A 23,426-nucleotide genomic window follows, 5' to 3' on the forward strand; every position below is an offset into this window, starting at 1 on the left:
AGGAAATTTTTTTTATTCCTAAAGGAGTTCAAAGATAGTCTATATTATAGTAGAAATTAGTGTGAATTTGACACAAAAAGCAAAAAAATATATTTATATAACTTTTTTTGGAAATATTACCGGAAAAGGCATTGAAAATCCAATAATACTCGTTTGAAATGTTTGTAGAATTTTATGTAATATTATAATATTATTGATACAAAAAAAATATATTTTAGTTGTTGTTATTATTGAAGAGTTTTTTTCTACCTATTTATTTGAGATTCAAATATTACATATCAGACAAACAAACAAAAAGCAACAAAAAAATGACAAAATTATAGTAAGTATTGAAATCTGTTATTATTGTTTGAGATAAAGACATTTATGTCGATATTATTTCTGTAATATTATATCTAAAAAATGGATTTTATTTTTTTATTTTTTAAATTTCTATTTAGAAAATCCATAAATAAATAATCTTTTAAAATGTTTAAATATATTATGATATATTTTTTTTGTAAAATACTACCTTTTATTTTTTTTGAAGACATTTACCAAATTGAATGTAATGTCAAAAATATAGTATAGTTATTGATATTATTTAATGTATATTTATAGATGAATATTTAAAATAAAATTATACTCTATTTGTATTGTATTTATTTATTATATATGAATTAAATATTAGAATTGTTTTTTATGTGTAAAATAAACAATAAATACTTATTTAACTAAATTATTTGTTATTATATTATATATCATTATATTTATATTGATATTTAATTAATTAATTAATTAATTTATAACAGTTTTAATTTTATAAATCTATCAATTATGATATTTATATAAAATATATTTAATTTGTAAGAAATATTATTAATAAATACTAATAAATATTTTGTTATTTTCAATTTAGTTATTTTATTTTTAAAAAAAAAATATTATAGATATTTTTTATATTACAGTTTAATACTCAATACTTAATAATTAATACTTGTATTTATTTCTAGCAAATCAAATAATTATATTTACTAGTAATAATTATAAACAAATTAATTACAGTTTAATACAGTATAATACTATAAAAATTTAAATAAAAATTTAATAAAGTTTAGTATTAATTTTAGTTTATTTAATATTTATTGAAAGTAATATAAATTATTTATGAAAATTTAACTATATTTTCGATTAAAGTCTAAAAAGTTTAGTAAAACCTTATTAATAATACATTAGACACTTTTTGAAAACAAAATTAATTTAAATATATGTTATTTAATAACACTTTATCAATTGATAAATTATAAAATATTTAAATTAAATTTGTAACAAAATTAGAAATTCATTAAATATTTATTTATTTTTTTTCTAAACAGGTATAACTAACTGTATATTTATAAAGTCATAACAACAACAACTAATAATACGTAAGAATATAAAGTAATTTTATATTATTTGAATTTCTATTAAAGTTTAATTAGTTTTATGTATATTTAAAGTATAAATACTATAGTATTATATTATATATAGTTTATTATCTTTGACTTATAATTCAAATGATACAAACAAAACAAAAATTTATTAGACAAGAAGTTAAGTCATTTGATGTATTGTTTTGAGTTTTTTTTCTCTCTTTCTTTCTCTCTCTCTCTCTCTCTCTCTCTCTCTCTCTCTCTCTTTTTCTCTCTCTCTCTCTCTCTTTCTCTCATCTTTCTCTAAGGAAATGAGGGAATGGGAGGCTATGGATAAACATTTAATGTAATAAATGTGTATTTCATTAGACAATTGTTTATGTATGTCTCTATGTCTTTATAAAAGTTATCAAATATAATATTATATGAAACAAAAATATTTATCAAAAAATATATTTAACAAAAAAAAAAGAAATAACTGTTATTTACAGTACAATAATAGCTTACAATAATATTCCAAACCATAAGACTACTATATATTTTTTTTCTTTCTCTCTCTTTCTAACCGTTTGTTTTATACTATATAATAAAGTTATCCACAAATCTCTAGATATTTATTTATATATTATTATTATTATTATTATATTTTTTGTTGTTGAAAGACCATAAAACTGTTGGTTAGTCAATAGGTATGTATGACTTCTTCTATGATGCGCACAGTTATATGATTTGCGAGTCGATTCACACACACACACACACACACACACACACACACACACACACACACACACACACACACAACACACACACACACACACACACACATACATACATACTGTATACACACACACACATAAATACATACATACTGTATACACACACACACATAAATACATACACATACACACACACATACACACACATACACACACATACATACATACACACACATATATACATACATACATACACACAGTAACCAAAAAGTCCTGAGCATCTCATGTGAAAAACATTACTATAGTTAGAAGACAGTGTTAGGCATCACTGTTGCCGCACAACATCATCGGCAACATCATCATCAATAGTAGTACATCACTAACTACTTTACTATTATCTAACTACCAGTGCTGCGACCGTAAAACAGTGAATTTTCATGTGTCGGTGTGTGTATATCTGTGTGTATGTGTGTTGATGTCGTCAAAAAGATAACTCACTTAATAGTTGTGTCAAATGTAATCAAAAAATACAAAAACTTTTGTCACAACAACTACTACTACAACAACAGTGTGTCATATAATTACTGTACAGTATATGAAACACAACACTCAGTACTGTATTTTGTTTATAAAGTGTATTACTATATCAATACTAAAACTTTTATCTCAATTAGTTGTTATGTATTTTAATTTGAGTGATTAGTTGGTCATTGGATTTAAGAGACTCTCTGACAATAATAATAATAATATATAATAAAAATAACAGCAAATGAATCCAATCAGTAATCACTTAGTGGGCAAAATTATATCATTTATTATATTATTATCATTAAAATATTGTTGTTGTGTTGGCGGCAGCAGAGGTGGTCAACAACAACAACAACTGCCAGAAAAGATACCAATCGGTTAGTCTATTATTATTAGTAATAGTAGTATTATTACTGTATAATTATAATATTTTTTTAATATAAAATAAATAGATAGTTATAATACAGTATAATTATATTTAAAAAAAATAAAATAGTATTAGTCTTATTTCGATATAAAGCAAAATAATAGTAAAAGTTTATAATGTTAAATATATGAAATATATACTGTATTTTATACACTATTATATATTATAAATAAAATATCTATTGAATTTTAATAGTTAAACAATATTAAAAGTTATTTATAATTTTTAAAAAAATAATATTTAAAATTATTAATATAAATATTATGTAATTTTAATAAATCATTGATAATATTTTTATTATTTATCTAATAAAATATCATATCATATCATTTATATTAATTTGTATTTTAAATATTTGCTTAATATTAAAATCAATAAATTCAATTAACGAGGTATATTAAGTTAAACCTATTATAAATTTACATACAGTACAGTATATATATAATTTACATATAAATATTTTTTTGTTATTTGTTTTTTAAAATAAGATAAGATATGTAAATATCATTTAAACATTATATGTTTGACTCTAATAATATAATATAACAAATTTGTTTAATGCATTTGGCTTATCATATATTCATTAAAAAATATTCATAATATTATATTAAATAATGTACATAATATCATATAACTTATATCATATGATAAATATATTCATACAGTTTATATTCTATAATACATTACTAAATTAATATAAATAAATTGTATAAATTTTTATGTAACTTGTATACAAAATCATTTAAATTTAAACATTAAGTAAAACTATTTGATGATAAACAATAATAATAATAATAATAATAATAATAATAATAATAATAATAATAATAATAATAATAATAATAATAATAATAATAATAATAATAATAATAATAATAATAATAATAATAATAATAATAATAATAATAATAATAATAATAATAATAATAATAATAATAATAATAATAATAATAATAATAATAATAATAATAATAATAATAATAATAATAATAATAATAATAATAATAATAATAATAATAATATAAATTTCAGAATTAAAAACAAAAATTTTTCAAAATTTATTGCAACTAAAAACAATTTCTGTTTGTTGTATTTTAAATTTATTACAATTTACTAAACACTAAACAGTGCTGAAATTTTAAGCTATTATTATTATTATTATTATTTGTTTTTTTGCTGTTAAAAATTATAATATATATTAAATCATAAAAATACAAACAATAAAAATTTAATATATAATTTAATATTGCTAAATAATTTTTTGATGTGTTAAATACTACAAACAAAAATTTTAATCCATAAACATAATCACAGAATATTCTGTATATTCTGTATTATAATATCAATATAATAATAATTATTAAATTAAAATAAGTATATTATGTGTCAAACTATTAAGATTACAATAATATTACAATATATGACTATAATTATAATTAACTACAGGTGCTATCTTTACGGAAAGTAATCCGGAAATACAGACTGTATTCAAATATGCCATACATTTGCATAATTCAAACGAGTCGTTGTCCCGATTCAAAGTGGAACCGGTCATCGATGTTGTCGATAGTGACGACCCATTCAAAGTCAGCCGCGCCTGTAAGTCATATTTTATTTAATTATTTTTATAGTTATAGTATTTAGTTATTTATTTAAACAATTATTATTAATCTATTTTTTTGTTGTTGTTTGGTTAACCTTTATATATATACACAGTATATTATAATAAATATAATATAGTTTCAACAACAAAATAAAATGAAATTTTTTATCATTAAAAATGTGTCTTTCAAATGTATAGATAATATAAATTTATAATAGTATATACTTATTTAGCAATAATAATTTTATTAGCTATCAAAGTGATAATAATAAGTCAACCACTTTGTTTTAATGACAATTGTCTCCAATATATATATATATATATATAAATTTATATATATTTATTTAACTCATTTACTAGTATTAACTTCTTCTAGTCATTTATTTTAATATATATAAAAAAAATTATTTTTCATTGTTTTATTTTTTTGGGTATTTGTTTCCAACTCCAAACCAAACACACAAATAAAACTTTGCTTTTTTTATTGTTATAAATGATGGGCAAAGAAATACTGATGACATTTAGTGGCAACAAAAAAATGTTATGGTTATCATTGAACTAATCGGTTGCACATAATAAACCAGTGATGACTATACTGTATATATATATATATTTATCAGTAAATATAGTTTTGATGAGCTAAAAAAATTAGGGAGTGGGGGTCACCTAAAATAAAAATGATAGACATGTTGACAATAACAATAGTTTAGTTGTAACAGAAAATAATAGCAAACTGTTTGACATATAGTTGTATATAACATATAGTTTTATGTCGACAATAGACATCAGTAGTTATATTAAATACAATCCAGTTGTATGAATGACTAACTGTAACTATCATATGAATGTTATGTATGACTGAGTTGTAATGTATATCTCTTAAACATAATATATATATATATATAAATAATAAGACATATGTTTGGTCTCTCTCTCTCTCTCTCTCTCTCTCTCTTTCTTTCTTTACACATGATTTCACTTAAGAGGCATTTGATTTGTTCACAATTGCGTTCATAATATGACAATCCCTGTACTGATGGTATGACAAACCGATACTTCTTTAAACATCAACCGTTTATTATATTTAATATATATATATATATATATATATATATATATATCCAAACAGTAGTGTATATTCAGTTATGTTTGCAGTTGAAAAACTGAAGTCTTATTTTTTTGATAATCAAAATTAATGTTTACTTTCCCTCTCTCTCTCTCTCTCTCTCTCTCTCTCTCTCTCTCTCTCTCTCTCTCTCTCTCTCTCTCTCTCTCTCTCTCTCTCTCTCTCTCTCTCTCTCTCTCTCTCTCTCTCTCTCTCTCTCTTTCTTTCTTTCTTTCTTTATCATTAAGTCGTCCTTTTCTTGTATCATCTCTTTATTTAAACTCATTTTTCCAATCCATAAAAACAACTCATTGTTTCCATTCATATAACCAAAAAAAAAATGTTTTTAAATATGAAATATGGTTTTTCATGTTTTCATATTAATATCTCTAATACAATACTAATATTATTGTATAACAATTTATTATTATGTATAAATTTCTATTGATATACAGTATATAAACTATTCAATATACTTAAGCTAACATATCTAATAAAATAAAATTTTTATTTATTTTTTTTTGTGTTAAATAATGTAATTTTATACATTAAACAATTATGTTGAATAAAATATTTATATCTAATACTGTATATATTATACACTGTAATAAATATTATACATTATACCGATATATAACGATATATAGATTAAGTTAATGTAATCTTTTAATATATAAAATTATATGAATATAAATTATAACAATGAGACAATTTAACAAACAAAAAAATTTAAAAAGATATTTAGTTTCCTATACTATACTATATATATATATATTGCCTATTGTTTTATCACACACTAGTTTAAGACCTAAAAAACATATTAAGATTAATCCTTAAAAAAGGACAAACAATAATAATAATAATAACAACAATAACAAAGTGTTTGCAGTTTTTCACTGTCAATACTTTTCTGGTGTTTAGGTGTAAGACATTGAAACGTTTGATAAAAAATAAATATGTGATACCATATGCTATTACTACTACTACTACTACCAGTACTGTAGCACTGGTAGTCACTCTGGTAGTGTCTCCCGGGTCTCATTACAACAACAATAGCTAAATGTTATACCAACATAATTCAGATATATATAATGTATTATATATATATATATATCTGAATTATATACAGTATATTGTATATAAAAATTACATAAAACTCAACCAAAAATAAAAAAAGTTTTCTACACTTAAGTTTTGATCGATTTAGTCAACCATAAGATATTATATATTGTATTACATGCAGTATTATATAATATTATGTTATAGTTTAGTCATTATATTATATAATTTCATATTTTTATTATTAGGTTTTTTTCTCGAGTAAAGGAGATAAAACATTTTTTAGTCTTTTTTAAAAAATGATTTTTTTATATAACAAAAATTGTCTAATAATTTACTTAAAACTAACAACAACAACAATAAATAAATAAAAAATTGCTGTTTTGTATGCCAAACACACAGCTTATGTATGTATTAATATATATTATATAACGTTGATGTGTTAGCTTTTTAATTCGACTAACCGTTTATTTATTTTTTAAAAGCACCGTTAGTTAGGTTAGGTAGACGACAGGAGAGAGAGAGAGAGAGAGAGAGAGAGAGAGAGAGAAAGAGAGAGAGATAATGGTATGTCATTGAGTTAAAGAGTGTACACATTATATTGTATATATAAAATGCTACGATTGTTCATCCATCAGAAATTTTAAGACCTGTCAAATACAGTTAATCACATCTACCAGTGCCTCTTATATATATATATCATAAGTTATAATACATTTATATATTTACTGACTGTGCCATCATATCATCATAACATGCAATTTCATTGAACACATATACGACACACACACACACAATCATCCCTTTGGGTGCAATCATCCTCTTTCAATCAATGGTCTAATAAATAGTGTGTATCACTACTACTCCTACTACTACTACCAGTCCTACTAATTCACAACCAAATTGACTTAAGTCAAACACCACTTTTTGATGATAATATAAATTCAAATTATCAGTATTTTTCTGAAAGCATCGACTATAGGAAATATCATACAAAATGTCAATCAATCAATAAATAAATATATATATTATAAAAGTTTTAAGCATATATATATCGTATTATATACATATATGTATATAAAATATTAGATTATATATACATGTATTTTAATATAAGATCATTTATGATAAATTACTAGTTTGTTAAACACCAATCTAAACATGTGATGATATTATTCAAAACAAATTAAAACGATATACTTATAAGAGTGAGAGAGAAAAAACTTATGAATTATTAATATTATATTTTGTCATTTTATGATTGCATATTAATCTAAATTATTTTTTAATATAAACATATAATGTATAATATAAAAACACATATTTATAATAAATTATTGACCATATGTTACCATAAAATAGACGTTACTGTATATATATATAATTTATTATTTAATTATTTATTAGTTGACACTAAAATTGCTAATTTCGGCAAATTTGATTTTGCACTGAATTTTATTTATTTTTATTTATGAAAAAAATAAATTTTCAATTCAAACTATGATTTCTATATACTGTATATATATATTTAAAGTTAATGAAAAACATGAACTAAATTAAAACTTTTTTTTCACTCTCATATCACTTGAGGCTTTTTAATTCACAAACATATACCGTATTTAATACCATATATATATATATATACAGTATATATATATATATATATATATATATATATATTGTACAGTATATGTACTGACAATACACTGGCTTTTGATAACCTTTATTATTAAAGATCTTTTTTAATAAATATCTTACAATTTATTTTCCATGAATTGAATTTATTGCCAAAAAAAATAAATAGGAAATCTATTCCCAAATGGTAACCCTATATATATATATATAGTATATAATATATTATATATACTATACTATACTTATAAGAAATTAAAGGTATGATATCTTAACGAGAGAAAAAAGTTTAGCGGAAAAAATTGAGTTTTAGTTTTATTATATAACAGTTTGAATAAATTAATTACAAAATTATGCAAATATTATGAAAGTGTAGGGGCATATTAGTTGCTATAAAATAATATTATCACAATTATTATTATTATTATTTAATTTTTTTTCTTCTATTAAAGTATGTCTTCAACTAAGTCGCGGTGTCTTCAGTCTGGTATCGCCTATCATCGGTCACGCCTACGAAACACTAGTTTCCTATTCAAACATATTTCAGGTAACAAAATTCATTAATACCATTATTAATACTATTTAGACATTACAAACCAATCAATTGTCAAAATTATTATTATTATTATTATTATTATTACCTAATTATTTGTTGACATCTAATTTGTCTAATAAATTTTGTGCTAAACAAAAATATCAATATAATAGATGCCTTTTGTACACTTGGGTATGAGCCGTACAATGGATGTTAAACATGCAGATTATGGTATATCAATGAGACCCAGATATTTGCCGGCAATAGTCGATGTTATCAAGTTTTACGATTGGAAAACCATAATCTATATCTATCAGAGCGATGACGGTATGTAATCATAATATATATATATCGTTTAGTAGTTTATCACTAAAAATTGTCTACAGTTTATGTAAATATAAAAATATATTTATTTTTATATTTCACTATTTAAATATACAGTACATACGGTATATACAGTATACATACATACACACACACACACACACACACACACACACACACACATACACTCACATATACTCACATATACACACATACACACACAGTATTTATAAAAATATTTATATCTTATTTATTATTGATAAAAAAGATTTAAAAAAAGTATTTTTTACATTAAATTATTTACTTATTTTTCAACAAACTTTTGGTCGCGTTTGTTATCTGGAATCTATCTGTATGTTTGTTTGTTTGTCTGTCTGTCTATTTGTTTTGTAATTTAATTTTTTTTGACTTTAAATTTATAGCAATTAGACAAGATCAAAATAATATATATATATATATAATTTGATTGTCTAAAAATTTAGTATGTATCTAATATTTATTATTTGATTGAGTTTTATATGAAATTGTATAAATATTTAAAAGTTTTTAGTATTGAAATATATGAATGGGTGAGTAAAATATAAACATTTAACAGACATATCAAACATACAATTAGAAGTTTGTTTTTTTGTGGGGCAATAATTTTATCCAGCATATATTCAACTTTATAGTTTATATTGCTTTACTACTACAACAACAAAAAATTATATATTTGTATTTATATTATTAAATAAATATCATTTTATACAACATATCTCAAGCATATATAACTATAAGTTAAATAACATTAATATCTGGTTTTTATTGTATACTAAATATATATATATTGTATATTTTTGTGGTGAAACACATTACAAATTTATACAGAAATTCAAGAGTCATTTGTGAACATCAAAATCCACTTTCACTATTGATATTTAAACCCCAAACATATATATATATATATATATATATATATAATGACTGGTAGTTTATATGTGTTTTTTAAATAATATATTAAATTTTTTTATTTATTTATTTTTGTATAAAAATAAAAATTGTCTAAAAAAAATTCCAGACATTTCATGTTTTTCTTTATACATAAATGATATTCAATGATATCAATATAAATTGAAATTTTTATTTAAAGCACACAATAAATATGCCATTGAAACTGGTATTAAACGATAGAGTCTGTTATTATTAGTATTTTATGTAAATTGATTTCAGATATATATATATTATATTATATTACATTAAAACCATATATAGTTATTTATAGTTATTATTTGTAGTCTAAAAATCTGTTTTATATGTCTAGAAAAGGGTTAATTTAAAATTTATACAGTATTTTTTATTGTTATTTAATAATTAATTTATATATCATATATATAATATATAACTTATAACTTATTAGAAGTTTATAATAATTTAATTGGTAATTATTTATTTTTTTTAATTAATATTGTAGTATCAATTATATATTTATTTAATATAATTTATTTATTAATTTGTAAAAATAAATGATATAATTTTATTTTTCATTATTATTTTGTGTGTGTGTGTGATTTGTGTGTCTATGTCTGTATTAAGATTTAATTAAATTAATAATAAAAAAAATACATTATTATGTTTTAATCTATTATATTATATACTAGTAGTAGATTAGCCAACTAAACAGTTACTATACTATTATTGTTTTCGTTTATCTACAATAGCTATTATTTTTAGTTGTTTTAAGTATTATTATATAATGAATAGTGTTGTCCAACAAGATCTTGGTCTTAATAATACTAATAAATTTATTTTTAAATAATTATTTAATAATTATAGTTAATATTAATTATTAATGATAATTAATGATAATTAATAATAATTAATAATAATTAATTAATTATAAATTTTATTTAAATATTTTATTTTTTTTAACTATAATGAATATTAAAAAAATAAATAAATAAATAATTAAGAGTTATAATAAATTATTGCTAAAATTAATTAATTTTTTTTATAAACCTCGCTTACAAGATCTCGACTTTATTGCTTATAAATTTCATTTTACAATATATATAAAAATTATTTAATTTTAGAAAATTTCTGTTAATTAGAATTAATTATTAGTAATATTAACAGAAAAATTTTAAAATTTAATAAATTTTATGTAATTTATATGCAATTTATTAACAAGACGTGACAAGATTGGGGGTTTTGGGACAAAAACGGCAACACTAATACTCAATATATATATATATATAGTAATAATAATAATAATAGCGTATGTTATATAAAACAAAAGTCAATTATATATACAATTGTATTGTATATAAATTTATATGTTTGGCTCCGACCAACTAATTTGACTTTCCTGTATGTGTTTGTCGCTACAAAAATAATAGATAGATTTGATACCAAATTGGTTGTGTCTTTTAGTTTCTTTAGGGCTAATCTTTTATCAGTGATCACTACTACAGCTACTACTACTACTAGTAGTAGTATATATATATATATGATTATAACACTAAATAGGCATTACTATACAGTTTACATATATAGTAGTAATCAGAAGTATAATATTTAGGTAATACCACTAGTGCTGAATATGTACTGTACTTTACACATACATATAAGCAGAGTGTATATACTGTAGAATATATATACATTACAACTATTTATTATAGTATATTGAATTTATATAGAAATTTATATATCATATATAGATACATATATATATATATATATATATATATATATATTGTAAATTATAATCATATATACTATATATATATATATATAGTGTACTGTATATTATTAGGAATATAATCTTAAATTTATGTGTCACATATAATCTCATTATTACAATATTGTATAATAGACTTGAATTAAATAGAGTAACATAATAATAATAATAATAATAATAATAATAATAATAATAATAATAATAATAATAATAATAATAATAATAATAATAACAATATGATACGGTTGCTAATTATCATTATTGCATATCATGTATGTATGTGTATGTGTGTGTTTGAAATTTTCGATACAATTAATATTAATTTAAACGGACATTTAGCCAAAAACAACAAAAATGTTAATCATAATGTTGTTGTTTTAATAAAATACAAATAGTTTGCTTTTTGTTGATATATATATATATATATATATATATATATATACATAAAACATTACCAAATAATACAGTATACAGAAAAGTATTATATTTCAATACAACAATACAATTATCAAAATATTTATCATGACTTTACACGGCTTTTATTATTATGTTATGGAGACTATTGTTAGGGTCACCACATAAAACTGATTCCTCCCTAACAATAATTTTTATGGTGTTTTCACATTTTTGTTGTTATTATTATTATCAAATAATGTCTTTATAAGCCCACACACACACACACACTAACTCACTCACAATACAAGAATCTCTTACAGAATTGAAACCTCAGAAAACAAGAATTTTTATATCGCAACACATGTATTGTCATAATATTTATGGCACTAAACAATATAAACAGTTGTCTAATATATATATATATATATGATTTACCAGTAATGCACTCTTGATTTGAATGACTTTCTCTTTTTCTCTATTTATTTGTTGTTATCTTATTGTGTCATTTGTAACATATTTTTGTATTATTATTATTATTTTATTTTTTTGGTCTCATATAAACACACACATATTTATACTGTATATAAAGATATATTTAGATATATATAAAACAATCTGTTTATTGTAGATATTATTTTTTTAAATGCCACTGTAAATAGGTTTCATATTAGCAAACATAATTTATAAATACCGTATATATATACCGGTAATATATGGCATAAAAAATTATGTCATCTTTTATTATTAGTATTTTTTTAGTTTAGTTTTTGAAAACAATTTTTTTTGTTTAAATATATTATTCTGTGATAAGAATTGAAAAACATGTTATAAAAAATGATACAAAATTTATTTTTATATTATTTAAACAATTCTTATATATATATATATATATATATATATGTCGACTTTGTTTTATATGTTATATTTAATTCATATGTAATTTCTTATATTGAAAATGTGATACCTTTGAGAAAAAAAAGAGAAAAATATATATAATATAAGAAATAAGACATAAAAATAAATTGAAATATACTAACAGTTAAGTCTTACATATAATAATATAGTGTATATTATAAAAATAATTTTTTAGTTACTATAATATCATATAGATAATGTTAAATAATATAATAGAAAATGATTTTATTTGCTTTATATATATATATATATATATACATTATATACCGTAATACCACACATAAAATAATTATAATTTACTGGTAATATTATCTGCTAATATAAAAGTACTAAAGCATTATATAATAATAAAAAGTAATTTTCACTTATAATAATAATACTAATAATATATATATTTTTTATTCAACCAACAAAAAAAAATTGCAACAAATTAATAGGTTTAATGAAATTGCAGCACATTTTCTCCATTGTTAACGATAACTATACACTTGAAATACGAGCCGTCAAACGTATAGTCAATGCTACCGATGCCCACCAATTTCTTCATGCACTGGAACTATCGGACAGTCAGTCGAAAAAGTATGTCATACTTGACTGCGACAGCGAAACGGCCAAACAGATTATCATAGATCACGTCCGAGACATTTATATGGGTCGACGAAACTTTCATTTTTTGCTCACTAGTCTTGTAAGTTGCTTGAAGTCATGTCGTTACTATAAATCAAAATGTGTTTTTTAAGAGTGGGCGAGTAAATGTAAGTGTGTGTGAGTGAGTGAGTGAGTGAGTGAGTGAGTGAGAGAGAGAGAGAGAGAGAGAAAGAAAGAGAGAGAGAGAGAGAGAGAGAGAGAGAGAGAGAGAGAGAGTTGTTAAACATCATCCATGGCTTATCCATTTGAACAGTAAAAAGTTGACGGTTAGGTCTATATTTTATGGCACTCAATAGTATAGTAGTTTTTTGTTTGTTGTCTTATGTTATGTAATATTATTTTTATACTATTATACCGTATATATATATTTTTTTTTGTTTCAAGTTTATCACAATTTTTTAGGTTTATTTGAACAACACTTACTGCCAAATCATTTGGGAGTTACTGTATATATATATATTGTATATACTTTGTTATAGTTATTAAACAAATATTAGTAGTAGTAATACAAACTGTATTGTTTAAGATATTGTTGAAAGTTATTTTTAAATATAATATAAAAAGTTTAGTGAAAAAATAACAACAACTAAACTGATATATAATATTTATTAAAATAAAATTTGTTATACATTTATGGCACTGTATTACTAGATAATGGATGACTACTGGAACAATCAGGTCCAAGAGTTTGGTGCCATCAATATAACGGGATTCCGTGTCCTACAGACAACCAGCCATGAGTTTCGACAGTTTTCGAAAAGCTGGCGAAATCTGAACCCAGGCTTATGGCCCGGAGCCGGAACCAACTATTTTTCTGTAAGCTTTAAATTGCATTAATATATAATTTAATACCATTATTATTGTACTATTGTATAAAGAATAAAGGATTATATTGTATTATTATTATTATTATAAGCTATTTTTGTTATAATATCTGAAATATATATATATATATATTATTTGTTTGTAATGTATTTATTTTAGTTGTTTATATACCAATGTTTTTAATACAAAAATCTTTATTGAAAATCTCATACTAAACAATATTTTATATCTTTCACCCACACACACAAACACACATATATATATATATTATATAATTTTTTTGTTACAAACAAAAATAATCCATTTATATTGTATTGATTGTTATTTAAAAAATAATACTATATGTTTGTAATTTTATTTTATATTTTTTTATATTTTGTCTATTTTTTATTTAAAAAAAGGCCGACACAGCCCTCATGTTTGACGCAACAAAAGTCATTTTAGACACTTATAATCGGCTTTTAAAGAAAAAGTCGGATTTGTTTAAAAACAATTTCAGAAGAGGAGAGTTCTTCAACAATGGTACCAAAGGTATTGATTGTCGCCGACAATCGGTCATTATATGGGAACATGGAGACAAAATTGCCAAATATATCAAAAAAGTACAGTTCCTTATAATAGTATATTTATATTATAGTTTAGATGTTTTATTGTTTATTATCTTATCAATATTTTTTTTTGATATATAACCTATCATATAATGTTTCTCTCTCTCTCTCTCTCTCTCTCTCTCTCTCTCTCTCTGTATTTTATATTGTTATATCATTACAAAAACTAAAAGTCTGAAATCACTGGACTCACTGGTAATTTATCATTCATTGAGAGTGGATTTAGACGAAACTTTTCTATAGATGTCGTAGAGATGACTGTTAACCATGAAATGGCTAAAGTAAATGAATGATATTTTATTTAATTATTTATATGATTTATTAGAAAAAATAGTCTTATAATATATATATATATATTTATTAATAATCACTACAAAACACAGTAATCACCCGAAAATAATAATAATATTTTTTTTTGTTTTCAAACATCGTATAGATTGCCGAATGGACTGAAGAGGACGGTATGATTTTGGTGCCGGGAAAGTATCGGCGCATATATCAGGAGTCAAATATTGAAAACAAAACATATATTGTGACCAGTATTTTGGTATGTATTAGTTTTTTTTAAATTTAATAATTAAAAAATATATTTTTATATAATTATATATTTATTTATTTATACAGAATATATTAATATTTAAGAACTAATTTATTTGAAAATTTTGTTTATAAATTTATAATTAAATATTTATATATATATTATACAAATAGTTTATTTATTTAATATAGTCTATCAATTATAGTTAATTTAATTTATTAAAATTATTATTATTGAATAGGAAATAGTTTTTATTGGAGAGTAGTTCAATAAATTTAATTAAAGCGCAAAAAATACTCTCAAATTGTGTTTTTATAGCATATAATTGTCTTTTTATGTGATTGTTTGATACCTGAAAATAATTTTAATGACTCTTAATTAGATTTAATGCCAAAGACAATATAGATATAGTTTTTTTCTGGTGTATTATTATTGAGACAAAAAATATATAACAAAAATCTTAATTAGAAAAGAAAATCTTTATTTTAGTTTTTTTTGATAAATAAAAAAAAACGAAAGTCTATTTTAAAAGTTAAGTCTCAGAGACTGTTAGTTAATGGATAATCAATATATACAGTATATATATATATAAAATTATTGTACGATAAATATAATATAAGTAACGAATGAGAAAATAATGTTTTAGTTTAGTTATGTTTAATAATTAATTAAGGTTTTTATCGTTTGCTTTTATATAATATATATTTTTATTTATTTTGTTTATTATGTTTTTCTCTCTCTCTCTCTCTCTCACTCTATCTCTCTCTCTCTCTCTCTCTCTCTCTCTCTCTCTCTCTCTCTCTCTAACAGGAAGAGCCATATCTGATGGAGAAAGTGCCCGAATCTGGTGTTGTCTTAACCGGAAACGATAGATTTGAGGGCTATTGTAAAGATTTAGCCGATTCTATAGCCAAAAATGTTGGCTTCAATTATGAGCTTCGGTTGGTTAACGATTCAAAATATGGTGGACTAGACTCTAAATCGCCCAGTGGTTGGAACGGTATGGTTGGAGAGCTTATTAGGAAAGTAAGTGACTATTTTCATATATATATATGACTATTTTGATCAATATATATATATATACAAATATAGTATTAAAATCAAAATATAAATGTTTAACTATCTATATAATGTATATATGTAAGTGTAGTTTATGTCTAATTTATTGTTTGCTATGTTATGTTTCCCAACAACAACAACAACAACAACAACAACACAAAAACACTTAACATTAATATTTAATGTTAATTGCTTTTAACTGTAATGGCTTTATGATATTGATGTTTGTTTTTTGTTGTTGTTGTTTGTTTGTTTGTTATTTGTTGATTTATATTACTGATACTGATAAAAAAATAAATCCCCAAAAAAATCCTAATATAGGAATCGGATATAGCCATAGCACCGTTGACCATAACCAGTGCCAGGGAACGGGTAATTGACTTTACCAAACCGTTTATGTCGTTGGGCATATCAATTATGATCAAAAAGCCAGTCAAGAAAAATCCGGGAATATTTTCGTTCATGAATCCGCTCAGTCAGGAAATCTGGGTCTATATCATACTGTCCTATATTGGCGTATCGGTCGTACTGTTTCTAGTATCACGTTTTTCGCCCCACGAATGGCGCTATGAGGACACCCTATGCGGACCTAAAGTTTCCAATGATTTTTCGCTGAATAATTCGCTCTGTATTTAAAAAAAAAATCAATAAAAAAATATTAGTAGACTTTTAATTGAGTCTAACTTTTATTTTTTTATATATAAAAAACTAACAGTTTTTTAATATACCCATCATTTTTCTATATATGTAGGGTTTTCTCTGGGAGCTATAATGCAGCAATCCTGTGATGTATGTCCCAGGTATGCCATATATATATACTCAATAAATACAAACAGCATATGATATACTGTAGTTCCTGTTACACATAGTTTTTATAGTACAGTTCCCCAGTATCAATATCTATATATATATATATATATATATATATATATATATATATATGTAGTGCCAATTGTTTGAGGCTTTTCTTTAGCTTAAAAATAGATAACAAAAAATAATGCAAACAATATTGAATGGTTTATATATAAACTTTATATAAATCACTGTATATATACAACATATGATATATGCTTACATAGTGTACATAAATTTATAAGACATACTGTTAGTACAGTATTATATACAGTAGTATACTATACATGTCGTTACATTAGTAGGCTTTTTTGTTGGTATATTTGTTTGATGGATGAAATCAGTTTTGAAAACCATTGATATCGAGATTTACATAAATCTTATTTTTCTTCTATGCTTATAATAAATAATTTTTTTTTATATATATACTGTTATAATGCAACTGATGTATAAAAAATTTACTATTTATTTGTTGGTTATATATGATATAAAATGTTAGCCATAAATCAAAATAACTGTTTTCATGTGATACTAACTACTACTACTATTACTGTAGTGTAACTAACGCTATGACTTTTTTGTCCAGATTTAATATACAGTATATTTTCTGTATATAAAATACATTATATTATATACCAATATGTTATTGAATTATAAATAGAATTAAATAAATATTTTATAATTATTTAGGTTTAACTATTATTATTATTATAAAAATATTAATGAGGACTCATTTTTCCATATATTTCTTAATAATAATTACTATAAATAATTAGCAATTATGATAAAAGATTATTTTTAGACAAAAATTTGTTTAGTTTTTTCTAATAAATAAAAAAAAATTGACAAATCTCTGTATTCATAGTTTATAATATGATTTTTATAAATTATAATAATAAAAGAGGTTTAAGATTGACTAAAAAATAAGAAACTGTTTCTATAAATATTTTTTAGTCAATTTGCACTAAATTTTACATTCAAAATCATTCAATATATTTTACAGTATTTTTTAAAAAGTTTACTTATATCAGATAAGTAAACTTTATTTTTTTTTAAAATACTGTATAATGTAATATAAGTTATATGTCTTATCAATTGTTAGTAGTTGTTAGTAGAAAATACAAAACTATTTTAGGTTATATATATGATATGTTTAGAGGTATCAATTTGGTTATGTTAGGGGACTAGAAATTTTTAAATTGCATTTTACAGTACATTATATAACTTATATAAATAAATAGTATTTAAGATAAGGGAAAGCCCGGTTCAATTGGCAATACATATAGTAAATAATATAAAAAAGGATCAGTCATACCGGGGATGTTATCACTGGTTTTGCTACCTATCGATCTCTAGAGAAAATCTCAATATTACCAAAAAAAATAACTTAAAATTTAAAATTATTGGAAATTTGCTGTTTTCATATACTGTTGGATGTTTTATTATCGATTAAAATACTTTTAAAAAAATTATGTATTTTTTGTGAATTTATTTTTCCCCTTCAATTGATAGATCCATTTCGGGTCGTATAGTGGGCTCTGTTTGGTGGTTCTTCACACTAATTGTAAGATTTTATATACATTTATATATATATAATATACAGTATAGTAATAATTATTTTGTGTTAATATCTGTTTGATTTTTAAACATTTTCAATTAATTTAATAATTTTTTTAAAAAATAATTTATAGATAATTTCTTCATATACGGCCAATTTGGCCGCCTTTTTGACGGTTGAACGTATGGTTACACCTATTAATTCAGCCGACGATCTATCAAAACAAACTGAAGTTGAATATGGGTTTGTTTGTATTTTTATATAAAAAAATATTATATAGTAATAAATGAATAGTTAAATATTAAAATTAAATATTTATTAATTTTAATCCTTAATTATGTAATAATTATAATGTTATTACATTATAATTAAAATGTTTCAAAAATTTTAATTTAAATATATATATATATTTATTTATTTTATTTTGTTAAGTGTACTGAAATATTCGTCAACAATGGAATTTTTCAGAGTATGTAATCTATTATTATATTATATTAAATATATATATATATATTATTTTTTTGGTATTCAATTCAAGTCAAGTAACCGAAAGAACAACAGCGAAAAAAAACTTAAACTTATTTTTTTTTTGTTTGAAAGAATATTCTGTGTGTATTGTAATTGTATTGCATATTCTTATTGTATTTTTAATAGAAAAGTAAAATAACAGTTTACTCGCGAATGTGGGAATTCATGAGCGCTAAACCCAATGTGTTTGTCGACTCCTATACGGAAGGCATACGAAGGGTCAGAGAGTCAAAAGGAAAATATGCTTTTCTTATAGGTTTGTCTTTCTTACATAAAAAATATATTTGTATTGAATATACTGTGCATTTATATATATATTCATATATTTATTATTTAAAATAAAACATGTTAATAATAACAACATATGTAACTAATTTTATATTTAAAAAATAATTATTTATTATTATTATTATTATTATTATTATTATCTCAAGAGTCAACTCAAAATGATTATAACAATGAGCGCCAACCCTGTGATACAATGAAAGTCGGCAGAAATTTGGGTAATAATAATTAATATATAATATATATATACAACAATTTTATTTAAATTTATATAATTAATTAAAAATTATAATTACAATTATATCACTGAAATTTAAAATATATTATTAGATGCAAAAGGCTATGGATTGGCCACACCATTGGGTAGTCCATTGAGGTATTACATGCAACTGCAGACATATTTAAAAAAAATTAGTTATTTATTATTATTTTTTATTTTTAAAACTACCGGCACCACCACCACCACTACCAACACACACACACACACACTAGGATTGAACTGAATTTGGCTGTACTTAACCTAATAGAAAGTGGAGATCTGACCAAATTGGAGAACAAGTGGTGGTACGATAGGTCTGAATGTAAGACTAAAGATATAAAGGTTTGTATAATTTTTTTTTAATAAAATTAATTCAATATTAATAGTGATATTTAAAAAAAAAATGTTTTGTAAAATAATATCATCATTTTAATACTGTATTTAATTAATTATTTAATAATACATTTTAAAGGAGTCATCGCAAAGTGAGCTAACCCTGTCCAATGTAGCCGGGTGCTTTTATATACTAATTGGTGGACTAGTATTGGCAATGGTTGTGGCGCTCATCGAGTTTTGTTGGAAGAGTAGACGTGAGGCCATCCAGTCTAAGGTATTGTTTTTAACGATTCAATAATAAATTTAATTTATATATATATTAAAAAATAATATTATTATTATTTAAGCAATAATTAACACAAAAAATATTGTTTATTTTTTATTGTTGTAAAGACTTCACTGTATGAGGCAATGAAAGCCAATGTTCGGGTATCGATAACCGGTGCGCCCGCCTATTCAGTCTATTTGAACCGTACTATTGCCCGAAACCGGACCGACTCTGTCTAATCGGGTGCAGAAAATCACACACACAACCAGAAAAAAAATTTAATAAATTAATAATAATAATAATAATAATTAATTACCAATTAAATGATATACAGTATATATATGCAATATTTTATGACTATTTGGTTATTTTTATATATATATATAACAGTATATACTGTATATAATCTTGTTTAATAATTATTAAAAAATCATTTTTTCTAAATAATATAATTTTTATCTAATAAATAACATTATGATGTATAATAATAATGATACGATAGTAAATAATTATGTATATACTTTATCATTAATTAATATTTTAAAAAATTTATTGTAAATATATATTATAATATATACTGTATATAGAGAAATATATAATTAATACTATTTAGAAAACTTTATTAAAATGTAAAAAATAAATAAATAATTTATTTATTATATTTAAAAAAAAATCATTCAATTATTAAATAAATAATATATTTTATTAACAACAAAACACCCACACAATCATCATGGTTAATTTATGGTTTATAAAATTATATATATATATATACTTATATATATAAATAAATATTTACTTATTTATTAAAAGCATACAAATTTTTCTATAATTATAAATTTATAACAATTAATTAATTATTAGTATAATTCAGATAATTGATAACATAATTGAAAAAATATGGCCACAATTTGGCGCCAGGCGGCGCCTCCTAATAGCTAATAAAAATTATTGTATTAAGTAAAAGCCAATAGGATTTATTGCACTAATTTTAAAAAACTATTGTATCTATAGTTTTGAAAACAAAAATTTTATATAAAAAAAAATTAATTATGAAACTGTAATAAAAACTACAAATATTTTTGTTAGCAATTTGTTTTACAACATTGTAATTACAAAATTTATAAAATTTAGTTTTAATGATTTTTAGTTTTTATTGAGTTATTAGAAAATAATTTTATATAACAATTATATATAGGATATTTAATTTTTGATTGATTTGTACAAATTGATTGATTGATTGATTGATAACATATTAATTATAATCATACAGTATATGACAAAAATTTTTTTAACTATATATCATATCATATAGTCATTAAAATTATAAATTTATTGTCAGTATATTATATACTACTTGTTTAGTAAGATTAATAATGAACCGATTTTTCAAATACAAATTGATCAAGGTAAGTTTTTAGTTAATATACAGCGATCGGTAAGTTTGCTGACCATTAATAATATTGTTAATACAAACAGTTAGTAACGGCCGGCAGTGTATTGGCCGGCGGTTGTGGTGGTCTATACTATGCGCTAAACGAATCGGTAAATGCGGCCGATCTGGAGCTACATTCGACACCCTATCCGTGGCCACACAACGGCTTTCTCCAGAGTTTCGATCACTCGGCCATCCGTCGCGGTTACGAAGTGTACAAACAGGTGTGCGCCGCCTGTCATGGCTTGAAGTATGTCACCTATCGTGAACTGGTCGGCGTCTCGCATACGAAAGCCGAAGCCCAGGCCGAAGCGGCCCAGATTCAGGTCAAGGACGGACCCGGCGACGACGGCAAAATGTTTAACCGCGAGGGCAAACTATTCGACCGATTTCCCAGTCCATACGCCAATGAAGAGACAGCCCGATTGGCCAATAACGGAGCCCTGCCGCCCGACTTGAGTCTTATTGTACTGGCCCGACACGGCAACGAGGACTATATATTTTCGCTGTTGACCGGCTATTGTGATCCGCCGGCCGGCGTACACATGTCCGACGGTATGCATTTTAATCCGTACTTTGCGGCCGGCAACGGACAGACGGCAATGGCTCAGGCATTGTATAACGAAACTATCGAGTACTCCGACGGTACGCCGGCCACACAGTCTCAGATGGCCAAAGATGTGGTCACTTTTTTGAGTTGGGCCGCACAGCCGGAACACGATTTAAGAAAAAAGATGTCCATCGATGTCAGTAATCAATCATTTTTTTTTAAATATGTCATTATATACTGTATATATATATAACTAAATCTCTTTTATCATATATCCCTGTCCTCTCCTATCGTCATTACTATTGAAGGCATTACTAATACTGGTTCCGT

General features: G+C 22.8%; 2 protein-coding genes across 2 annotated transcripts; both read left to right on the top strand.

The window, feature by feature from the left end:
- Window positions 1-1,702: 1,702 nt before the first annotated feature.
- LOC128964666 (glutamate receptor 1-like) lies at window positions 1,703-21,375 on the top strand. Its single transcript, XM_054311303.1, has 22 exons — window positions 1,703-1,737; window positions 2,966-3,012; window positions 4,509-4,661; window positions 8,914-9,008; window positions 9,170-9,323; window positions 13,785-14,035; window positions 14,647-14,811; window positions 15,222-15,422; window positions 15,602-15,709; window positions 15,865-15,975; window positions 16,777-16,992; window positions 17,347-17,653; window positions 17,777-17,825; window positions 19,390-19,441; window positions 19,569-19,678; window positions 19,868-19,904; window positions 20,090-20,219; window positions 20,398-20,466; window positions 20,579-20,624; window positions 20,741-20,849; window positions 20,980-21,117; window positions 21,237-21,375. Exons 1-22 carry the CDS (start codon window positions 1,703-1,705, stop codon window positions 21,348-21,350), a joined length of 2,697 nt encoding a protein of 898 aa, XP_054167278.1. The 3' UTR covers window positions 21,351-21,375.
- A 1,108-nt stretch (window positions 21,376-22,483) lies between these two features.
- On the top strand, window positions 22,484-23,373 carry LOC128964507 (cytochrome c1, heme protein, mitochondrial-like). Its single transcript, XM_054311120.1, has 2 exons — window positions 22,484-22,520; window positions 22,591-23,373. The coding sequence occupies exons 1-2, from the start codon at window positions 22,488-22,490 to the stop codon at window positions 23,347-23,349; spliced, it is 792 nt and encodes a 263-aa protein (XP_054167095.1). The 5' UTR covers window positions 22,484-22,487; the 3' UTR covers window positions 23,350-23,373.
- Window positions 23,374-23,426: the final 53 nt, after the last annotated feature.

Source organism: Oppia nitens, unplaced genomic scaffold, assembly GCF_028296485.1.
Source record: "Oppia nitens isolate AA-2021 unplaced genomic scaffold, nextdenovo-longstitch-racon4-pilon3 scaffold9_pilon_pilon_pilon, whole genome shotgun sequence".
In the NCBI taxonomy this organism is placed as follows: Eukaryota; Metazoa; Arthropoda; class Arachnida; order Sarcoptiformes; family Oppiidae; genus Oppia; species Oppia nitens.

Coding starts and splice junctions, on each gene's coding strand:
- LOC128964666 (XM_054311303.1), top strand. CDS start 1,703: ATGAGGGAATGGGAGGCTATGGATAAACATTTAAT. Junction 4,662..8,913: donor ATTCAAAGTCAGCCGCGCCT/GTAAGTCATATT, acceptor CTTCTATTAAAG/TATGTCTTCAACTAAGTCGC. Junction 21,118..21,236: donor GTGAGGCCATCCAGTCTAAG/GTATTGTTTTTA, acceptor ATTGTTGTAAAG/ACTTCACTGTATGAGGCAAT.
- LOC128964507 (XM_054311120.1), top strand. CDS start 22,488: ATGAACCGATTTTTCAAATACAAATTGATCAAG. Junction 22,521..22,590: donor TCAAATACAAATTGATCAAG/GTAAGTTTTTAG, acceptor TAATACAAACAG/TTAGTAACGGCCGGCAGTGT.